Source organism: Oncorhynchus mykiss, chromosome 21 (genome assembly GCF_013265735.2).
Source record: "Oncorhynchus mykiss isolate Arlee chromosome 21, USDA_OmykA_1.1, whole genome shotgun sequence".
In the NCBI taxonomy this organism is placed as follows: domain Eukaryota; kingdom Metazoa; phylum Chordata; class Actinopteri; order Salmoniformes; family Salmonidae; genus Oncorhynchus; species Oncorhynchus mykiss.
Genome location: NC_048585.1, coordinates 20,870,517 through 20,894,456, shown reverse-complemented (window position 1 = coordinate 20,894,456; position 23,940 = coordinate 20,870,517). Strand labels below are relative to the sequence as shown.

Genomic DNA, 23,940 nt, shown 5'->3' with positions numbered 1-23,940 from the left:
GACCTGGTTCAAACATCAGTTTTGATGTCTATTTGACCTGGTTCAAACATCAGTTTTGATGTCTATTTGTCCTGGTTCAAACATCAGTTTTGATGTCTATTTGACCTGGTTCAAACATCAGTTTTGATGTCTATTTGACCTGGGTCAAACATCAGTTTTGATGTCTATTTGACCTGGGTCAAACATCAGTTTTGATGTCTATTTGACCTGGTTCAAACATTGGTTTTGATGTCTATTTGACCTGGTTCAAACATCAGTTTTGATGTCTTTTTGACCTGGTTCAAACATCGGTTTTGATGTCTATTTGACCTGGTTCAAACATCGGTTTTGATGTCTATTTGACCTGGTTCAAACATCAGTTTTGATGTCTATTTGACCTGGTTCAAACATTAGTTTTGATGTCTATTTGACCCGGTTCAAACATCAGTTTTGATGTCTATTTGACCTGGTTCAAACATTGGTTTTGATGTCTATTTGACCTGGTTCAAACATTGGTTTTGATGTCTATTTGTCCTGGTTCAAACATCAGTTTTGATGTCTATTTGACCTGGTTCAAACATCAGTTTTGATGTCTATTTGACCTGGTTCAAACATCAGTTTTGATGTCTATTTGTCCTGGTTCAAACATCAGTTTTGATGTCTATTTGACCTGGGTCAAACATCAGTTTTGATGTCTATTTGACCTGGGTCAAACATCAGTTTTGATGTCTATTTGACCTGGTTCAAACATTGGTTTTGATGTCTATTTGACCTGGTTCAAACATCAGTTTTGATGTCTATTTGACCTGGTTCAAACATCAGTTTTGATGTCTATTTGACCTGGTTCAAACATTGGTTTTGATGTCTATTTGACCTCGTTCAAACATTGGTTTTGATGTCTATTTGACCTCGTTCAAACATTGGTTTTGATGTCTATTTGACCTCGTTCAAACATTGGTTTTGATGTCTATTTGACCTCGTTCAAACATTGGTTTTGATGTCTATTTGACCTCGTTCAAACATTGGTTTTGATGTCTATTTGACCTCGTTCAAACATCAGTTTTGATGTCTATTTGACCCAGTCTTACTATCACATATAGAAAAGCCTTCCGATAAGCAGCACATCAAATAGATGGCCTCCAAGGGAGAATCTCATTCCATACTCCTCGCGTCTTCACTCCTCTTTCCTCACCTACTTCTCAAAACCAATTGGATGAGAAAGTCAGAGGTCTCGCCCCTCTGACCTTCTCCTCCAGTGGGTTTTTAGAAGGAGGCGAGGAGGGAGGACATTAGGAGTATGGAATTGAGATTCTCCCCTAGACTACCCACAGTATCTAAACTACTGGGAACGGCTTCCATTTTCAAGCAAATCATTATGGTTTGATTATAAAACAGGATCTCCCTCCCTGGTCTAGGCAGATAAAGCTCAGTTGAAAACACCGGAACTGCCTGTGAGCACGTCCGCAGGCCTGTGGAGAGAGGCAATTTATAGGCTAAATTAATTCTTATTTATCATCAGCCTAAATCATAGGTTTTTCTCATCACATATGAATAGTATTTGTGCCTCTGCATTGCAAAGACTGAAGGAAAGTAAGTGCTTTATATTCCCAAGCAGAATTTCCTTGCCAATCAAGAATGGACGGACAGACCTTTCTAACCATTTTAATCGTGTAGACGCCCAATCAGAGAAGAGACAAGGATTGAACAAAATTTGCACTCGCAGTCTGAGTTTATCTCGATGTTTCACAGCTCTGGAATAATTGATTTCTCCTTTATTCTCGGGGAGACGGACAGGGGAAGGCTTTAGACATGGGCAGGGGAAATAGAGGCACAAGACTTCACAGGCCTGCCACTACACTCATCCAGTCTCTCTCCCCTGCTCTCTTCTCTCTGCTCTCCAGCTGCCTTTAGCATTTACAGACTAAAGAAGACATTATGGTGACTGTCTATCAGCCGCAGGTTAAGCTGGGTGAAATGGGTGATGTCTTTCACCTCCTACTGAATGTTTATGTTTATGTTTTGTGTAGCAGGGTTCCATCATGGACTCATAGTCAAGCTTCAGTGGCACAGCAGGAAACATGTTGCAACCAACTGTTGCCTCACCATTTGAAATGGTTGGGTACTTTTAGTGTGCGCCCCAGGGTTCACTGCTCTTAGTGTGGTGCAGAACAGTGCAGTTGATCATCTCCAGTAATGCCTTTTAGAGGAGGAGGAAAAGCCTCTATAACAGAAGCACCATTGGATACCCGTCAGCCCGCCTACTTCTATAACAGAAACACCATTGGATACTAGGCAGCCCGCCCACCTCAGCCATACTCAAGATACTTCACAAACACGTACGTTAGCACTGTTCCAGTGTGCAGCTCTTTTCAATGATAACATTGTTTTAGATGGGGTGTGTGTCGAGTGATGGCCAATGGGCCAGGATGGAATGGGTTTCCTGACCGGAGCTTGTCCACGGTATTCTATTGACTGTCAAGGAGCATAACATGCAATGTGTAGGGATGAAGAAAGCAGATTATGATCTCAGACGGTACAAAACTGGCTCTTCATTAAGCCATGCGTCATTTAGTGAAATATGAAAAAGACCTGGGCCCTGCTGGGCACAGCACATTGTTGTATGTTTCAGACTGATGTCATGCTCTCAGTCCTCCTCTGTACAGAGCAATGTGCCTGGTAGGTGACCCATGTCTACAAGCATCAGGGAAGCAACTCAATGGTCCCCCATACCATCAAGATACCTCATTCACCTCCTGAAAGACACACAGGCCTATCGGAGTTGAAAAGGGAGACTTTGTTCAGGTCAAGCTCGAACACAGGCTGAGAAGCCAAAGGATATGAACAAAAAGACACCAGCGAAGGGAAAATAAAACACCAAGATGTCAGTGATAAACATCCCTTCCTCAAACCTCAGCCATTATTTTCTAATGTCATCCTATAGGCTGGAGAGAGCAGCAGAACTTGATAGTGTTCCATTGGTCCTTCACCCAATGGGAGGCAACTGGCTAGGTGTTAGTCAACGTCTAAGCAGAGGGTATTTAACCGGGGGGAGAGCGAGCTAGCTAGTTCACCTGTGACTGGGGGCACTCGAGGCAGCAGTCAGTGAACAATATGAGCAAGTCATTTTTTCCCCCTGCCAGAGACACTCACCACTCAGAGCCCAGACAGTATAATGAGGAATCAATAGCTGCTGCTTGTTATTCATTCAGGACAACCCACTGTGCTCCAGGCTCAGACACAGCTGGAGGGGGGCTTTGATGCTGCTGACAGTTTGACAAAGACACAAGCAATACTCAAGTCATTAAGATGGAGGGCATGGCTGTATACAAAGCACCTAGTATGGATCGCAGCCTCGCAGGTAAGTGGGTCCACAGACGTGTATAGCTGTATACAAAGGAACTAATATAGATTACAGTTAAGTGTACGCACCGCTCAGAAGTGTCCGTTCAGAGTCAATGAGTGTTTTTCTATTTGTAAAGACTGACTGAAATGTGACAATACCAGCAGAAAACAAAAATCAATGGATTACCACACAAAGAATAATTAAGATTTTTTATTTCAGTTTTCCCCTCACAACAATGCCAGAGAGAAAGTATTTTGTTACCATTGCATTGTAATTACTTGAAAGCAACCAAAAGAGGAAGGCAGCCATTTTGGAGAACGTAGCAGTAGAAGCAGTTCTGACATGCAGCAGAGCCGGCAGGTTAATCAAACCCAGAGAGCGAGAGGACGATCATTTCCCCGATCCACAGTTTGAACCCTAAACCCCTGTATATCCCTCCGTTCAGAGCCCACCCACCAAATTCATCTAATACAAAACACACTGCGGCAACAAAGGATTGCAGATCAGAACACGTTCAAAACTCACTCAAAAAGAGAAAAACATTATGCAATTCTAAATTGCATAATGGTCAATGTTGACATAATGCCATCACTACACAGCAATGTTTTAATAACAGATTAATCCTTTTTTTCCTTTTTTTAAACATACATTTTTTGTAATAGCCAACGTGGTGATTGGTCAAGGGGGTATTTACGCTATTATACGTTAGAGTAACCTTGGTCATTAATGTTTAGTGTGATATGTTATCAGTAGAGGGTTACGTAGAGAGTGGGTAACCAATATTATTAGCGACCTAAACAGGACCTACCCTCTCATACAGTACAAACCCCCCTAGTTGAAGCGCTGGACAGTTAGCCAGTCAGGTCTACAGAGAAGAGCTACAGCACACAGCCAGGGGAAAGAGGCCATCTTACTGGGCTAATAGAATTCATCTTTACAACCGTTCTCCATCTAGCACAACTGATGTTTGGAAGATGAATATAACCAAGTGGTCTTACAATACTGAAAACGGCCAACAAAATTGAACACTATTGAATGTCTCCGGTTTTTCTGCCAACATCTTTGTGCAAGGAGTGCACACAGGACTTGAGAGCGATCATATTTAAGTGTTAAGCTCTATTCATTTTTTTACATTGCATCCTTGTGTGTTCTGGGAGGGTCCAAGTCAGTGCTTTTCCCCTCAGTGTTTGGTCCCCAAGGGAGACATGATTGACAAGTCCATCCATTCAATGGCTACTGAAGAGGCAAGAAGAGAGAATCCCTACAACTTAAAACAAAAAAGGGAAAAAAACAAAAACACAAACAGACAAAGCAGTGCTAAAGACAGAGGTCGGGGGAAGGGGTGTGTCCATCTTGTCTGTCTGGGGGACCACTGCTGCATCCGTCCGTCCCTTCTAGGCTCCCGTCTCACTTGAGGAGAGCCTTGATGGCGTCGGTCTCGGCGGCTTCGAAGGCGCTCTGTCCGTCTGGTCCTTTCTGCTCCTTGTCGGCTCCCTGGGGGAGGGGGGGGGGGGGACATGACAGGGAGACATTATGATCTGAGTGGAGCATCAAGGCCTCAACCTCAGTGTGAACCCGCTCTCTCAAATTGAACCACAGGCCAAGGTTAGAATCAGTGTTCACCCCACACCCCCATCCAGCATTCTACCCAAGGCCACAGGTTCAGCCCATCAGTAATGCTCTGTGAGAGTGTGGGCCAACCTGCCTGTCCCCCTCAAACCCCTCTGTGATGTGGTCTCTCTCACCAAGTGCAGTCCAAAAGGAGCGGCAAGGCACTGCGCAGAATCACTGATTAACTCATCAACAAGCATCCCAAACTACTACTCATTATAGGTTCAAGATGAGCAAAGCTGTGCAGTGCCCTGCTCTGGCCGACTCCCTCTAACCCAATGTTTCTCTTCATTTCACACACACACAGTTTTAGAACAAGACAGTGAAGGTGAATGAGGGTGAAGGGAATGTAGCAAGGGTTGCAAATAACAGACAAAGTGGGATAAAACGTACAAGAAGACTAGCTGACGAGTGGTTGAGCATTACCAGACCATCAACTTAAACGGAAAACTTTAGCCTCTTAGCGGGGACTTACGGAGCCCGGGCAGAGAACACGCCATTGTCGAGTGGAGAACTTGACCCACTGAGTGCCAGGCAGAAAGTGTGTGTGTATGTGCTGCCAAAAGGGGCACTGGAGCGGGGCACTGGAGCGGAGCATCGGAGCGGGGCGGAGCAATGGAGCGGAGCATCGGAGCGGGGCGGGGCATCGGGGCGGGGCACTGGAGCGGGGCATCGAGCGGGGCATCGGGGCGGGGCATCGGGGCGGGGCACTGGAGCGGAGCATCGGAGCGGGGCATCGGAGCGGGGCACTGGAGCATGGGGGGGCACTGGAGCGGGGCACTGGAGCGGAGCATCGGAGCGGGGAACTGGGCATCGGAGCGGGGCATCGGGGCGGAGCATCGAAGCATCGGAGCGGGGCATCGGGGCGGGGCACTGGAGCGGGGCATCAGGGCGGGGCATCGGGCTACAGGGATTAAACAGGACTGGTGGATACCGTCTTCGATAGAGATCTCTAAAATTGGGGGAAAAGCTCAATTTAAGAGTTTACTTGCATCTAACAATACAGTTTACAGTGTTCTGATGCAACTTTGTGAAAAGTTATATATATTTTTTATTTACAATGACGACCTGGCTTAGTGAGATTGTATGGGTTTCAATATTCATAACAGGACAAAACTATCACCAAATAAATGTGGTAACATGGTTAAACAAACCAGCAATCTTCAGACACACAGCGAGAGAGAGAGCGCAAGCGAGCGAAGCCTCAACACCTGTAGTTGGATGGTGTGTTAGTGAGGCATCGTGACCAAGCCTGGTGTTCTCCATGGTCATCGTGTTCTCAGCTCTAGCGGGCTGACGGCAAAGAGAACAAGGAGGAAGAGGAGGCCCTATAGCTCAGGGGAAGACATTAGCTAGCAGCTGGTACCGGTGGAAGAGGCCCTATAGCTCAGGAGAAGACATTAGCTAGCAGCTGGTACCGGTGGAAGAGGCCCTATAGCTCAGGAGAAGACATTAGCTAGCAGCTGGTACCGGTGGAGGAGGCCCTCTAGCTCAGGAGAAGACATTAGCTAGCAGCTGGTACCGGTGGAAGAGGCCCTCTAGCTCAGGAGAAGACATTAGCTAGCAGCTGGTACCGGTGGAGGAGGCCCTCTAGCTCAGGGGAAGTCATTAGCTAGCAGCTGGTACCGGTGGAGGAGGCCCTCTAGCTCAGGAGAAGACATTAGCTAGCAGCTGGTACCGGTGGACTAGGCCCTCTAGCTCAGGAGAAGACATTAGCTAGCAGCTGGTACCGGTGGAGGAGGCCCTCTAGCTCAGGGGAAGTCATTAGCTAGCAGCTGGTACCGGTGGACTAGGCCCTCTAGCTCAGGAGAAGACATTAGCTAGCAGCTGGTACCGGTGGAGGAGGCCCTCTAGCTCAGGGGAAGTCATTAGCTAGCAGCTGGTACGGGTGGACTAGGCCCTCTAGCTCAGGGGAAGTCATTAGCTAGCAGCTGGTACCAGTGGAGGAGGACCCAGACGTAACAGTACTCCACAGGCCTCATTTACACAACAGCACCACTTCACCCTGACGCTCACCTCAACAAGACTCCTAGTCAACACAGCCTGGGAGAAGGCTGCTACCTAGCAGACTACCTACAGGAGCCTTCCAGCACCATCTAATGAGCATTCCCTGACTCGTGTTGTCGTACACCGACACGGCTTCTCACTCTCCCTGGGCTCTACTGACAGGGGGGAGAAAACAACTGTAGACTTGAGGGACGTGGAGGAGGCCATCTACCATGGACATCCACCGGTCTCCACTTAGAATAATGAGCTAGTCTAAAATGGGAGTAATGATGGCAGCCAGTAAACACTGATGGTCCAAACAACATCCAGCCAGGAAGAGATTGAGGCTGCAACTATTTTTTTAAATGTATTTAACCTTTAACTAGGCAAGTCAGTTAAGAACAAATTCTTATTTACAATGACGGCCTACCCCGGCAAGACCCGAACAGCGCAGGGCCAATTGAGCGCCGCCCAATCACAGCCAGATGTGATACAGCCGGAGCTAAGTGAAATGTAGGCCAGTCACAGCATCCTGGAGTGACAGAGCAAAACAACGCCACGGTGTCGGTGTGTGTGTGTGTGTGTGTATGTAGTAAGTAGTAATAAGGGTTATGTAAGTCTGCCTCTTGGCCAAGGTGTCCATTAAGTCTTCATTATGCCATTATTGAGTGGAAAGGAGAGACTGCCCATGCATAATCTATCAGGCCCTCAGATCTCCTCCCCTCAGGATTGGTTATAAGATGTGATGCTTACAGGAGTCCATCGACCCGCCCGCTCCAGTCAAGCGGCTGTGGGGCCGTTCACGGGGCATATTTTACATGGCCTTGAACGAGGGAGGAGAGGAAAGAAAGGAGAGATCGATATCTGTATAGGGATGGAGAAATACTTCTGTTGGCTGCACTGTGCTCAAAGAAGAGGAAAAAGATAGGAGGGCTGTTTGACCAAAACACGAGCAGGGTGCTGATGGCTATATACACTGCAAGACAACAGTGAGGGGGGATGGCTATATACTGCAAGACAACAGTGAGGGGGGATGGCTATACACTGCAAGACAACAGTGAGAGGGGATGGCTGTACTGCAAGACAACAGTGAGGGGAGGGTGGCTATATACTGCAAGACAACAGTGAGGGGGGGATGGCTATGTACTGCAAGACAACAGTGAGGGGGGGATGGCTATGTACTGCAAGACAACAGTGAGGGGAGGGTGGCTATATACTGCAAGACAACAGTGAGGGGGGGATGGCTATGTACTGCAAGACAACAGTGAGGGGGGGATGGCTATGTACTGCAAGACAACAGTGAGGGGGGGATGGCTATGTACTGCAAGACAACAGTGAGGGGGGGATGGCTATGTACTGCAAGACAACAGTGAGGGGGGATGGCTATGTACTGCAAGACAACAGTGAGGGGGGGATGGCTATGTACTGCAAGACAACAGTGAGGGGGGGATGGCTATGTACTGCAAGACAACAGTGAGGGGGGGATGGCTATGTACTGCAAGACAACAGTGAGGGGGGGATGGCTATGTACTACAAGACAACAGTGAGGGGGGGATGGCTATGTACTGCAAGACAACAGTGAGGGGGGATGGCTATGTACTGCAAGACAACAGTGAGGGGGGATGGCTGTACTGCAAGACAACAGTGAGGGGGGATGGCTGTACTGCAAGACAACAGTGAGGGGGGATGGCTGTACTGCAAGACAACAGTGAGAGGGGGATGGCTATGTACTGCAAGACAACAGTGAGAGGGGGATGGCTGTACTGCAAGACAACAGTGAGGGGGGATGGCTGTACTGCAAGACAACAGTGAGGGGGGGATGGCTGTACTGCAAGACAACAGTGAGGGGGGGATGGCTGTACTGCAAGACAACAGTGAGGGGGGGATGGCTGTACTGCAAGACAACAGTGAGGGGGGATGGCTGTACTGCAAGACAACAGTGAGGGGGGATGGCTGTACTGCAAGACAACAGAGGGGGGGGATGGCTGTACTGCAAGACAACAGTGAGGGGGGGATGGCTGTACTGCAAGACAACAGTGAGGGGGGGATGGCTGTACTGCAAGACAACAGTGAGGGGGGATGGCTGTACTGCAAGACAACAGTGAGGGGGGGATGGCTGTACTGCAAGACAACAGTGAGGGTGAGGGGGATGGCTGTAGTGTAACATGTAGCAGACGCTCTTTATCCAGAGCTTCTTAGAGTAGGGAGTGCATATATTTTCACTGGTTCCCCGTGGGAATTGAACCCACAACCCTGGTGTTGCAAGCACAATGCTCTACTAACTGAGCCACATGGGACCACACTGGAAAAGGTAGTACTATACATCTACAGTGGGGCAAAACAAGTATTTAGGCAGCCATCAATTGTGCAAGTTCTCCCACTTAAAAAGATGGGGCCTGTAATTTTCATCATAGGTACACTTCAACTATGACAGACAAAAATGAAGAAAAAAAATCCCCAAAAAAAATCACATTGTAGGATTTTTAATGAATTTATTTGCAAATTATGGTGGAAAATAAGTATTTGGTCACCTACAAACAAGCAAGATTTCTGGATCTCACAGACCTGTAACTTCTTCTTTAAGAGGCTAGCTACTCTGTCCTCCACTCGTTACCTGTATTAATGGCACCTGTTTGAACTTGTTATCAGTATAAAAGACACCTGTCCACAACCTCAAACAGTCACACTCCAAACTCCACTATGGCCAAGTCCAAAGAGCTGTCAACGGACACCAGAAACAAAATTGTAGACCTGCAACAGACTGGGAAGACAATCTGCAATAGGTAAGCAGCTTGGTTTGAAGAAATCAACTGTGGGAGCAATTATTAGGAAATGGAAGACATACAAGACCACTGATAATCTCCCTCGATCTGGGGCTCCACGCAAGATCTCACCCCGTGGGGTCAAAATGATCACAAGAACAGTGAGCAAAAATCCCAGAACCACACGGGGGGACCTAATGAATGACCTGCAGAGAGCTGGGACCAAAGTAACAAAGCCTTCCATCAGCAAGGGCATTGAAGATGAAACGTGGCTGGATCTTTCAGCATGACAATGATCCCAAGCACACCGCCCGGGCAACGAAGGAGTGGCTTCGTAAGAAGCATTTCAAGGTCCTGGAGTGGCCTAGCCAGCCTCCAGACCTCAACCCCATAGAAAGTCTTTGGAGGGAGTTGAAAGTCTGTGTTGCCCAGCAACAGCCCCAAAACATCACTGCTCTAGAGGAGATCTGCATGGAGGAATGGGCCAAAATACCAGCAACAGTGTGTGAAAACCTTGTGAAGACTTACTGAAAACGTTTGACCTCTGTCATTGCCAACAAAGGGTATATAACAAAGTATTGAGAAGTATTTGGTCAATAACAAAAGTTTATTTTCCACCATAATTTGCAAATAAATTCATAAAAAATCCGACAGTGATTTTCTGGAATTTTTTTCTCATGTCTGTCTGTCATAGTTGAAGTGTACCTATGATAAATTACAGGCCTCATCTTTTTAAGTGGGAGAACTTGCACAATTGGTGGCTGACTAAATACTTTTTTGCCCCACTGTATATGTAGCACAAAAGCTGTAAAATAAAAAATTAAAAACATTTGTCCTCTGACGAGGGTTTAATAAAAGTAAAAGAGTGGGAGTTGTTAAGGGAGGTAGGGAGGGCTTCAGTGCTGATTCATAATTAACAAGCCCCGTGTTCTTCTGAAGCCGTCTCTCTGGCCTGTAGTCAAGTCAGCAACTCTCCCTCCCCCAGCATGCTGGCTGGTTAGGGTCAAACACAGGGTTAACAGGCCTTCGATAATGCAGGAACCACCTGTGGGCAGTCAGAGGTCAGCTCCCATGATGCTCAGGTGCACACTTCCGAGACTGTCAAGCATTTTGTCCAGAATGAATACTTGAGTTATCATGAATGATACATTCTGGTAGTAGTGGACCACCGATGCAGTATTCGATTCCTCTGAATGTTTCTTAAAGCTGAATAAACGAGCGGACATGAATCAATGAGAAGACATTCAAGCACTGGCCTGCTGTTGCTCTTGATGTGTAATAACAGTGTGGTTAAAGGTAGCCAGAGAGAAAGTGTTTCAGAGCTCCAGTCCTGCTGCTGGTGCTGTAGCTTCTGGCTGAAACGAGACATCAGGCTGCTGTGACGTGGAGCGTCAACTCATATCTCCTCGCACTCCACTTCCGGCCTAACCCCTGTTGATGAGCCCTTGGCTGGACGGTGACCCGGTCCTGCCGTCGCCTGATGACAGACGCCACATTCTCATATCTGCCAGATGGGGTCTCAATTGCTGACGTATAGCGCCGAGGCTGTCCCCGCCCCAAGAGGTGATCTGGTTCCAGCCACATATCTCGGTCTCTGCATGTATCGTGACTGTGTCCCATCCCTAAGAGGTGATCTGGTGCCATCCATATTAGAGGTCGACCGATTTAAAACTTTTTTTTCTTCCTTAAAAAAAATAAAAAAAATCTACTTTTTTTTTTTACATTTGAAAAAAAATATATAAAAAATAATAATTTAAAATCGGCATGGCCTATTAATTAGGGCCGATTTCAAGTTAACAATCATAACATAACAATCGGTATTTTTGGACACCGATTACATTGCACTCCACGATGAGACTGTGGCAGGCTGACCACCTGTTACGCGAGTGCAGCAAGGAGTAAGTTGCTAGCTGGCATTAAACGTATCTTACAAAAAACAATCAATAATCACTAGTTTATCTAGCTTGTCCTGTGTTGCATATAATCGATGCGGTGCCTGTTAATTTATCATCGAATCACAGCCTACTTAGCCAAACAGGTGATGATTTAACAAGCGGATTCACACTGTCGTTGCACCAATGTACCTAACCATAAACATCCTTGCCTTTCTTAAAATCAATACACAAGTATATCTTTTTTAAACCTGCATATTTAGTTAAAAGAAATTCATGTTAGCAGGCAATATTAACTAGGGAAATTGTGCCACTTCTCTTGCGTTCAGTGGAAGCAGAGTCAGTGTATACACACAGTTTGGGCCGCCTGGCTCGTTGCGAACTGTGTGAAGACCATTTCTTCCTAACAAAGACCGTAATTAATTTGCTAAATTTGACATAATTATGACATAACATTGAAGGTTGTGCAATGTAACAGCAATATTTAGACTTATGGATGCCATCCGTTAGATAAAATACGGAACGGTTCCGTATTTCACTGAAAGAATAAACGTTTTGTTTTCGAAATGATAGGTCATTAATATAGTCAAATCTGGAAACTAAGGCTCGTATTTCTGTGTGTTGATTATATTATAATTAAGTCTATGATTTGATAGAGCAGTCTGACTGAGCGATGGTGGGCAGCAGCAGGCTCATAAGCATCCATTCAAACAGCACTTTCCTGCGTTTGCCAGCAGCTCTTAGCAATGCTTGAAGCACAGCGCTGTTTATGACTTCAAGCCTATCAACTCCCGAGATTAGGCTGGCAATACTATAGTGCCTAAGAACATCCAATAGTCAAAGGTATATGAAATACAAATGGTATAGAGAGAAATAGTCCTATAATTCCTAGAATGACTACAACCTGAAACATCTTACCTGGGAATATTGAAGACTCATGTTAAAAGGAACCATCAACTTTCATATCTTCTGAGCAAGGAACTTAAACGTTAGCACATATTGCACTTTTACTTTCTTCCCCAACACTGTGTTTTTGTGTTATTTAAACCAAACAGGTTTCATTATTTATTTGAGCCCAAATCGATTTTTATTTATGTATTATAATATGTTAGAGTTCATTCAGTATTGTTGTAATTGTCATTATTACATATATACACACACATATACTAAATAAAATGAAAAATAAAATAAAATAAATTTGGTCGATTAATCGGTATCAGCTTTTTTTGGTCCTCCAATAATCGGTACCGGTGTTGAACAAAAAATAAATAATCAGAATCGGTCGACCTCTAATCCATATGATATCTCGGTCTCTGCATGCATCGTGACTGTGTCCCCTCCCAGTAGTGTTGGTGCCGGGTGATTTACGTGGCGGGTCGTGTCCGTAGGATGCAAAGAAAGGGGCGCCGCTTGGAGTTTGGACACAGGTGAGTGGAGTAAGACCCTTAACTGCTGTGGCGCTGGATCACTCGGCGAGTGAGGCCGCCTACGCCACTCTGATAAGCGCGGCACGGTGCTTTTGTATACCCCACCTCATTTAGCCTGGCTGGGGCTGGGAGATGACTGATGCTTACCCACTGGAAATATTAGCCTCTTGGTTTCCATTCTCACACAGTCAGAAACAAGAAAACAAACATCCACATACAAATGCTGAGGCACACACACGTTTTATGAAAGTCATTTGTAATTGTACTGACATGTCGATGAAAGAAATGGCCATATTGTGCTTCTACCATGTGTTGTGCAGCTACGAGTGTGGGAGAGAGGGGGTACATCCATTTCACAGCAGTTTGGCATGTTTTCAGAGTGGGGGGGGGGGGGGGGAGAGAGAGAGAGAGTGAGGGGGGAGAGAGAGAGTGGAGAGAGGGGAGAGAGAAAGAGAGGGGAGAGAGAGTGAGGAGAGAGAGAGAGAGGAGAGAGAGAGAGAGAGAGGGAGTGAGGAGTGAGAGAGAGAGAGAGAGAGGGAGAGAGAGAGAGGGAGAGAGAGAGAGGGAGAGAGAGAGAGGGAGAGAGAGAGGGAGAGAGAGAGGGGGAGAGAGAGGGGGAGAGAGAGGGGGAGAGAGAGGGGGAGAGAGAGGGGGAGAGAGAGGGGGAGAGAGGGGGAGAGAGAGGGGGAGAGAGAGGGGGAGAGAGAGGGGGAGAGAGAGGGAGAGAGAGGGGGAGAGAGAGGGGGAGAGAGAGGGGGAGAGAGAGGGGGAGAGAGGGGGAGAGAGGGGGAGAGAGGGGGAGAGAGAGAAAGAGAGAGAAAGAGAGAGAGGAAAGTGATATAAGCCTCCACAGGGCTTACTATTAGAGAACAGAGACATCTGTAATTTCTATGTGGCTGCACCACAGGTACCTCACTGAGCCGGCATGCCATGATAGCAGCTGGGAAAACGTGAGCTGAATGAAAACACAACACAGTGAGTGACTGACTCCTCCACAAGGCAGTGCCCAAATCATGTCCTGTATGTACACAGTTCTGCATGAAACAAAATATGGTCTAAATCACTGCTCTACGACTGCACTGTGATAGTAGTTACTGTGTACTAGGAATACGATTATTTAAGAATTTGACAAAGATCACCTCTCAAAGAATACATAACCTATCTGATTGTATGAATCCAAAATGGCAGCATTACAGGACTGTAAAAGCAGCTCCTTGGTGTTCAGGAAAAGTGTTGGCTCCTCACTACAGCAGTGGGTGACTGCCAGGACAGAGGTGTCACATTCAGCCATCGTATCATCTCCTCAGTGTTCCAGAGCTGAGTGAGAAGTGTGTGTGTGTGGAGCTAGCTAGTGGGATAGGAACAAACAGCAGCAGTGCTGTGTGATGAGGTCTGGGAACATTCCAGCTCCCTCCACACAGAACAGAAGGTTTGGGCAGGCAGGACCAGACAGTCACTGAACATTCAGCCTTCATTGTAGTCCTTTGTCATACAGGAGTTACCGCATCAGCAGTTACACATCACACACACAACTTCCAACACAGAAATGGCTCTGGCTCTGGGTAAAGACAGCTCTGTGCATGTGTGTGCGGCGTTACCTTTTCTAGCAGGATCTTGACACAGGTCAGGTGACCCTCGTACGTGGCAGAGAGCAGCGGAGTGATACCATGTTTGTCTGGGGCCTGTGGGAGACCAAAGAAAGTGGAGGAAAAAAAGGGAGTGAGCGGGTTTGTGCGTGGACAGGCGCCATACATCAGCAGACCAGTCGTCCCTTCCTCCAACACAAGGGCACTCTCGTTATCAGAGGAAATAACTCAGAGGGAGTGCTTTTATTTCTCTCCTTATCACGTCAATGAATTAGAGAGGAAACTCACTCTGCCACTATTTATCTCCCCTGTTTCAGGAGCCCTGACTGGGCCCCTTATCTGAAGGGACTGGGGAAGAGAGACAGAGTTACACATTCTGTGTGGGGGGTGTTAGTGATACAAGACTAGAGGAAGCAAAATGGTGTAACAGCCAGACTGATGGATGTTGGCGTGAACAACAAGTGTGTTGGTGATCAGACCATGAGGCAGATAAGGGAGGTTGGGAGAGGACATGGCTCTACAGACTGTGTGCAGTGAGATTTGGGTCTAGTTAACAAGCATTCCAAATTCACATTGGTACATTCAGGGTCAGAACGTCCAGTTCTAGCAAGTATCGGCTGAATGGTCAACACGTGTCTGTGTGAAACTAACTATAACGTCTTGGGTCAGTGACACCCATAAGCACGTTCAGGCTTGTGTGGCAATAATGAGGGGCTGAGACCAAAGAAGAGCTTCGAATAAGGTTAAGAATTTCTAATATTAAGAATAATTGCACACCGAGGCTACCTAGAAAGATACTAGCGCAAAACTGTACAATACGGTCACCTTCCCTAACTTGTAAATGCCACAACCATCCCTCTACTCAATCCCATTGTAAAAGCAGATCGATTCCCTCCACTGCAGTGTGGTAATGGGTTGAGGCTCAGGGGAGCATTCTGGCAGACTATGTGGTCCGGCCAGTTAGACTGTGCTGCTCTCTGCACACTGAGGGAATTGGTAGGGGGGGCTTCAGGAGAATGACATGTCCCTTATAACGGAGGAATCCCATTGGTCCAAATATAGAACTTAACCACTCTCTACATGTCTGAACAAAACTAGCAGAGTCTACAGTAGTTAAGTCATGTTGGTCTGAGTCGTTACTACAGTATGTGGTTGACTATAGCAGAAGCTTTGTATGAGTGGATTCAGAATAAGGGACTTGTTCTCTCTGGTACCATTAGGTCTATTCAATAAGCAAATGAATGCAAACACACAGAATGGAAAACACATAAATCCTTCCTCCTAGGGCATCAGTAATAACTGATCTCTAACGTGAGCAGATAGAGAGGGCTACCACCATAGCCTTCTTCCATATCAGTACTAATAAAATGGAGAGGGACTCATTTTAGAATACGGTTGTTAAATACTAACATAACAGCAGTATTCTAATAACTGTATAACAGTAGGCCTATATTAACAGCAGTATTCTAATAACTGTATAACAGCAGTAGGCCTATATTGACAGCTGTATTCTAATAACAGCAGTAGGCCTATATTGACAGCAGTCTTCTAATAACAGCAGTAGGCCTATATTGACAGCTGTATTCTAATAACAGCAGTAGGCCTATATTGACAGCAGTATTCTAATAACAGCAGTAGGCCTATATTGACAGCAGTCTTCTAATAACAGCAGTAGGCCTATATTGACAGCAGTATTCTAATAACAGCAGTAGGCCTATATTGACAGCAGTATTCTAATAACAGCAGTAGGCCTATATTGACAGCAGTATTCTAATAACTGTATAACAGCAGTAGGCCTATATTGATAGCAGTATTCTAATAACTGTATAACAGCAGTAGGCCTATATTAACAGCAGTATTCTAATAACTGTATAACAGAAGTAGGCCTATATTGACAGCAGTCTTCTAATAACAGCAGTAGGCCTATATTGACAGCAGTTTTCTAATAACAGCAGTAGGCCTATATTGACAGCAGTATTCTAATAACAGCCGTAGGCCTATATTGACAGCAGTCTTCTAATAACAGCAGTAGGCCTATATTGACAGCAGTCTTCTAATAACAGCAGTAGGCCTATATTGACAGCAGTATTCTAATAACAGCAGTAGGCCTATATTGACAGCAGTATTCTAATAACAGCAGTAGGCCTATATTGACAGCAGTATTCTAATAACAGCAGTAGGCCTATATTGACAGCAGTATTCTAATAACAGCAGTAGGCCTATATTGACAGCAGTATTCTAATAACAGCAGTAGGCCTATATTGACAGCAGTATTCTAATAACTGTATAACAGCAGCATGCCTATATTGACAGCTGTATTCTAATAACTGTATAACAGCAGTAGGCATATATTGACAGCTGTATTCTAATAACTGTATAACAGCAGTAGGCCTATATTGACAGCTGTATTCTAATAACTGTATAACAGCAGTAGGCCTATATTGACAGCTGTATTCTAATAACTGTATAACAGCAGTAGGCCTATATTGACAGCTGTATTCTAATAACTGTATAACAGCAGTAGGCCTATATTGACAGCTGTATTCTAATAACTGTATAACAGCAGTAGGCCTATATTGACAGCTGTATTCTAATAACTGTATAACAGCAGTAGGCCTATATTGACAGCTGTATTCTAATAACTGTATAACAGCAGTAGGCCTATATTGACAGCTGTATTCTAATAACTGTATAACAGCAGTAGGCCTATATTGATAGCAGTATTCCCACTAGCAGCTCTTACGTTGACATCTGCTCCCTTGGAGAGGAGGAACTCCAGCATCTCAGCCTGGCCACAATCAGCAGCATAGTGCAGGGGCTTCCTGCCACCCTCCAGGGTCCTGTTCACATCCTCATCCTAAAAAAAAAAATACAAACGGTTGAGATACCATCACCTACACAACTTCCCCTTCTGTATCAAGACTTGGTCACCCGCTTGCTAAAAAGGAACAAACACTTACTGCATGGACATGCACACAGTTAATAGAATCACACAACAGAAATCCTTTCTTGTGCCAGAAACACCCCTCAGTTCAAAAAACAAAGGCCGTCACACAATCACGCCACACAACACGCCTCTTCCTAGAGTCTCCCTGCTGTGGTATTGCGAGGCCTCAAAATGTCAAGCCTGCAGGCAAGAGGAAAGACAGGCTCTGTAGCCACAGTCCATTGTGTGGAGCGGTGGGTAGTCCTGAAGAGACGATACTCATCACAGAGACCGGTCACTCAGACCGGGCAGCGTTGTCAGTGCCATGTCATACCATAGCCAGCTAATGAGAAAGGTGCTATGTGGCCTGAGGAAAGAGGGGACTGGAATGTATTCACCTGCTAAACATCCTGCAGAAAAATATATGCCAAGCAAAAACCATTGATTTCAAAGTTCAACAAAATCATACAGCTCTATGCACAATGACAACTTTGAACAATTTCCACAGTGAAAAAAGAAAACTTGATGCAAAGTTTGGTAAAAGAAATAGGGTAAAATCTCTCAGTTTAGTGCAGTAATCAAACTTAGTTTTTGCATAGTTCTCCCTGTAAATGTGTTTTGTAAAATGTTCCGTGGAAATTGTTGAGAGTAGACAAGTCGTTGTGCATAGAGTTGTATGGTTTGCTAAACTTTGAAGTCAATGGTTTTTGTTTGAGTCTCCGCATAATTCCATTACCGCATAACTGCCCTAAGGCAACAAGCCTATCAGGAGATGAGTCAGGGTCTGGGATAGTCTTTAGCTGTGCCGGCCGGGCGTGATAATCAATCTGGCTCAGTAAAGGTTACAGCCAGGCTTTGGGAAATGCTAGCACCACTCACCTGCTCTCAAAAGCTTAGGCTAGACAGCACAGTGATCCAATGGATGCCGTTGCTGCAATTCATTGGATTTCTGAAGCTTGATAGGTCTCCATAACTCAGGTAAATGTAGCCTATGGTCGATCCATGTGTTGTAATCAGAGCTAATGTAGCCTGGTGAGAAGGGTTCCTATGGGATAAACAGACAGCAGCTGCAGACACTAGTTGCCCTTCCTGCAGTTCAAATATGAATACATATGAATGACAAACATAACGGCTAAACCCGACAGTGATGTGTAGTCAATCTGCTATCCCGTCACTAGCTGTATGACTGCGCGCGCATATATATATCTCCCACAGAGACCCATCTCTGGCATGCTCACCTGTGTCACCATTCCCCTGAAGGTTAAGGAAAACGGATTCCATGCCTTCATTTTACACACAAGCCAACTGAATCCATTAGGCATGATGGTATCTCATCCCCGTTCTAATAGTTTTCAAATATTACCTCCAGGAGCTGGGTAATATGGGGCCAATTTAAACGGTTTCATTGAGGGATATGGGAAACGACAGTGGATCAGTCTAATATCCACATGTGCAGTATGAAGTGTCTAGGAGCTGCCTGCTTCTGCCTGTGTGGAAAAACCCATCTCCGCAACTGAATGGCCCAGATCTGAAACATTTCCATCCTATTGCAATTTAATTGTTATCTGGGATTATTGGGCTAGGTTTACACAGGCAGGCAAATTCTGATATTTTGGTAAATTACTGGCAAAACATCTGATTGGCCATAAGACTAATTAGTGGCAAAAGATCAGAATTGGGTTGCCCGTGTAAACGCAGCCTTTGAGATCAATATGAGTAATACAGCAACTCAGTGCATTAGTAATGTCCTTGCGTTCCAAAATCAGTAAAGACTTTTTTGAAATAGCTGTACTTCTGACTTTGATTAGACTCAATCACCAAAAGCTGAAAAGAAAGCAGAGCCTAAATACAGTCCACCCTAATAGTTAGGGCTAGGCTGTTTCACAGAAGTTAGCTAATCAACTGATAAGTTGAGGATAAAGAATAGAGGTCTGATTGTCTAGCGCCAAGCCTACGGTCTAAACAAAATGCATAAAAAGACATGTTGCTTTTACATAGGAGCTCTACAGACCCAATGATTCATCAGTGTGGTTCAGCTTTCAACAAGAGTTAGCCCCACAGCTATTTTAAGGGGTTCAACCTACACCAGACTAGCTAAACCTCAAACCACAGTATTATTTTCAGGTACTTCACAGAAAGATCCAATGCTTAGATACCTTATGTACTGTGCATTTGGGGGGAGTATTCAGACCCCTTCCCCTTTTCCACATTTTGTTACGTTACAGCCTTCTTCTACCCCATAATGACAAAGTGAAAATAGGGTTAGAAATGGTTGCAAATGTATTAAAATAAAAAAAAATCATGAATACCTTATTTACATATGTATTCAAATCAAATGTATTTGTCACATACACATGGTTAGCAGATGTTAATGCGAGTGTAGCGAAATGCTTGTGCTTCTAGTTCCGACAATGCAGTAATAACCAACGAATAATCTAACATAATTCCAAAACTACTACCTTATACACACAAGTGTAAAGGGTTAAAGAATGTGTACATAAAGATATTTTTTTTTTATTCAGACACTTTGCTATGAGACTTGAAATTGAGCTGAAGTGCATCCTGTTTCTATTGACTGGACATGATTTGGAAATGTACACACCCGTCAAAGGTCCCACAGTTGACAGTGCATGTCAGAGCAGAAACCAAGCCATGAGGTCAAAGGAAATTGTCAGAGGTCCTAGACAGGATTGTGTCAAGGCACAGATATGGTGAAGGGTACCAAAAGATTTCTACAGCATTGAAGCTCCACAAGAACAGTGTCCTCCATCATTCTTGAAATAGAATTTGTTTGGAACCACCAAAACTCTTCCTAGAGCTGGCCGCCTGGCCAAACTGAGCAATCGGAGAAGGGCCTTGGTCAGGGAGGTGGCCAAGAACCTGATGGTCACTGACAGAGCTCCAGAGTTCCTCTGTGGAAATGGGAGAACCTTCTAGAAGGACAACCATCTCTGCAGCACGCCACCAATCAGGCCTTTATGGTAGTGGCCAAACGGAAGCCACTTTTCTGTAAAAGGCACATGACAGCCCTAAAGGACTCTGACCATGAGAAACAAGATTCTCAGGTCTGATGAAACCAGGATTGACACTTGTCCCGAAGAGTACAATGTTCTTGAGTGGCCCAACCAGAGCCTGGACTTGAACCTGATTGAACATCTCTGGAGGCCTGAAAATAGCTGTGCAGCAATGCTTCCCATCTAACCTGACAGAGCTTGGAGAAGTCCTGCAGAGAAGAATGGGAGAAACTCCAAAAATACAGGCGTACCAAGCTTGTAGCGTCATACCCTAGACTCAAGGCTGTAATCGCTGCCAACGGTGCTTCAACAAAGTACTGAGTAAAGGGTCTGAAAACTTATGCAAATGTGATTTTTTTTTTTAATACATTTGCAAAAATGTCTAAAAACCTGTTTTTGCCTTGTCATTATGGGGTAGTGTGTAGATTGTTGAGGGATTTTTTTAAAAAGAAGAAAAAAAGTATACAGCTGAAATGTAACAAAATGTGGAAATAGTCTAGGGGTCTGAATACTTTCCAAATGCACGGTGTGTGCCTGGAATGTAGGCCTACAGAGAATGCAACATTGGCGATAAAATCTATTTCAAGGAGATGCCTACAAAACGACTGCCACCATTAAAGTGTTCTTCAAATATGATTGATTCAAGTTTGGGTCTATTTTATGTCTAGAATTTGACCAAAATAAGTTAGTGTCTAAATGACCAGTTTACAGACCAATAGCTAATGTGTCACTGCTCTAAGAATGGCATAGGTGTGGCCTGAAAATTAGTGAGACCCAGTCAGTATGGAAGCTGAATGATAAGATTTCCCGGAACATCCTCATTCAAAGTAGAGCGCAAACAAGCATTATGATTAGGCCTACTTCATGTTTTCAACAGCATGAAGTTAGCAAGCTAGCCATCTAGATAGATCTGCCTTGCAACAAAGCTCTGAGACACCCGCACACTAGCTAGCTGTCACAACACGGGCCTGTGGATTTGGCTATAGCTAGTTTGGCTGCTTGCTAAAACCAACCATGACTGATTCTCAAGCAGGAGCCAACTATCTAGCTAAATAGGTAGTTAACGTTAGCTAGGTACTTGACCATATATATGCTTGTCTGCAGAAATATAGTCATTCATTAGGGAATAGCAAACAGACACACACCGATACACAGTGATTGAATCAGATTACAACAAGTTGTTGCAGTAGCTCGCTAACCATTTCTGTTTAGCATGGTAGTTTGCTAAAGCTATCTAACAATTTACCCAATCTAGCTAACGATTGTTTTATAAACGTTTGTAAAAGCAAACCTTCTAGCTAGCTACAGTGAGTTGGTGATAGTTAGGTGAACGGATAGTTAGCTAATGTATGTACACTAAGCTAGCTATGAAAGTTAGCTAGCTAACCTTGCAATGCCATGGCTAGCTAACGTTTGCTAGCTATACAGACAAAACATAGCTAGCTAGCGCACATAGCTGGCTGATTTGCGAGTAAGATAGCTACAGTATATCGTACCTTCATTAGAGTCTTAACCTCGTCAAGGTCTCCATTTTTCAAGGCCCACATCAATTCTTTATCCCCCATTTTCTTGTGTTCCAAGAGTTCACTGTGGCTTCCCTAATGAAAAAGGCAGCTGTCAAACTTCTCTCAAGGCAAGCAGTTCTTGACAGATCACTCCGTAGTCAAGGGAAGGCGGCTATACAATTTGCAGCGTTAAAGGAATTAAACAATTTGCTAAATTGAACACCTGGTACTTCTATAGTGCACTGCAGGCAATTGTTAAAAAATAAAGTTTCAAAGAAAGGACAGCAGAGGGGTCCGCCTTTCTCTCATGAAGCGTTTCCGATGCCGCACACCCGGAAGTTAACCTGTCCTTCATGCCAGAATAATTCCACTAGAAAACACAAAGTCAAAATTGGCTAGATATGAACCATTCGCTTAAAAATTTTTTTTTAGGGTTAGGCATAATGTTAGCAGTGTAGTTAAGGTTAGGTTCAAGGTTAGGTTTAAAACCACATTTAAAGAAGATAAATTGTAGAAATTATGTGATTTATGAATTTGTGGCTGTGGTAACTAGTGACGGCCGAGATCGCAGATCTTCGCAGATCTTCTCCGTGTGAATTTCCGCCTGATGAGACGCTTTTTGAGTATTCCAGCCTTTCTCAGTTCGGAATTTGACAATTATACAATTATATATATATATATAATTTTATTATTTTACCGTTCACACATATATATATATATATATATATATATGTGTGAACGGTAAAATAACATTTGCACCACCCACTAACCCTGCACCTATAAAATCAAAACACACCCCTTATCCAACAACTTTTCTCAACAACTGTTCCTACTCCTGGCTTCTAGCTTGGGAGGATGGGACTCCTTTCAAGATCTCCTGTAACTATTCTGCAGTAAAATCGTTCACTCCTAATAACTTTTCTGCTGCTGCTACTACTACTTTTATCTTCTGCTACTTCTGTTCCTTTTCATCTGTGCTATACAGTTAATTACCATAGCGATGAATGCCAATTAACCAACCTTGCTAAAACACAAACTATTTCAGGACACTCATTCCTGCCCTACTACTTACTGGTATTCTCTCATGATCCCTTACCCTTTGCCCATCATCCTCTACTTTCCTCACTGCCTCAGCATTTGTCACTTTTTGCACTGCTCAAACCCTTGGAACCTCAACCTGTTTCACTCGCACATGATCCCCAGCAACATGAACTCCCCCAACATTGCAACACACTACTTTTTCCTCCAAAACGACACACTCCTTTGTCCCATGCCCTCCTGCACACTTCCCACACCTCGGAATGTCCCTCCCACACACTGCTGCAATATGACCATAACCTTGGCACCCACAAACGCTCTCACGGGATAACTAACATATCCTAGCATGACTTTATCAGGCAAACACTCAATATCAAGGGTCTCCTCAGACAGGGTCTCCTCAGTATCACGCTCGCCACTGGATCTGCATCTCACCAAATGGTGTGCATCACAGATACCAGGGATCTTCAACTTCAGTTGATCCATCTCCACACTCAAAGCCACCTAAGTAATCACTAACTTCAGTGGTGCTCTGCTCTGGAGAGCATAGCTTGACACAGTTATTGTCCTTTTATTTATTTTTATTGAACCTTTATTTAACTCGGCAAGTCAGTTAAGAACAAGTTCTTATTTACAATGACGGCCTACCCCGGCCAAACCCTAACCCGGGTGACGCTGGGCCAATTGTGCACAGCCCTATGGGACTCCCAATCATGGTCAGTTGTGATACAACCTGGATTCGAACCAGGGTCTGTAGTGAAGCCTCTAGCACTGAGATACAGTGCCTTAGACCGCTGTGCCCCTCGGGAGCAATGAGGCGCGTAACACATAGCGTCCACTCCCTCTGGGTGGAAGACACACAAAAAAATCT

The 23,940-nt window shown here is 44.8% G+C and overlaps 1 protein-coding gene across 1 annotated transcript; it reads right to left on the bottom strand.

Moving 5' to 3' along the window:
* Positions 1 to 3,517: 3,517 nt before the first annotated feature.
* LOC110499978 (myotrophin) lies at positions 3,518 to 22,391 on the bottom strand. The gene is made up of 4 exons (XM_021577064.2): positions 22,023 to 22,391; positions 17,330 to 17,443; positions 14,599 to 14,682; positions 3,518 to 4,816 (listed from the first exon to the last, which is right to left on the bottom strand). The coding sequence occupies exons 1-4, from the start codon at positions 22,089 to 22,091 to the stop codon at positions 4,730 to 4,732; spliced, it is 354 nt and encodes a 117-aa protein (XP_021432739.1). The 5' UTR covers positions 22,092 to 22,391; the 3' UTR covers positions 3,518 to 4,729.
* Positions 22,392 to 23,940: the final 1,549 nt, after the last annotated feature.

Coding starts and splice junctions, on each gene's coding strand:
- LOC110499978 (XM_021577064.2), bottom strand. CDS start 22,091: ATGGGGGATAAAGAATTGATGTGGGCCTTGAAAAATGGAGACCTTGAC. Junction 17,444..22,022: donor AGGTTAAGACTCTAATGAAG/GTACGATATACT, acceptor TTTTTTTTTTAG/GATGAGGATGTGAACAGGAC. Junction 4,817..14,598: donor TCAAGATCCTGCTAGAAAAG/GTAACGCCGCAC, acceptor CCCCTCCCCCAG/GGAGCCGACAAGGAGCAGAA.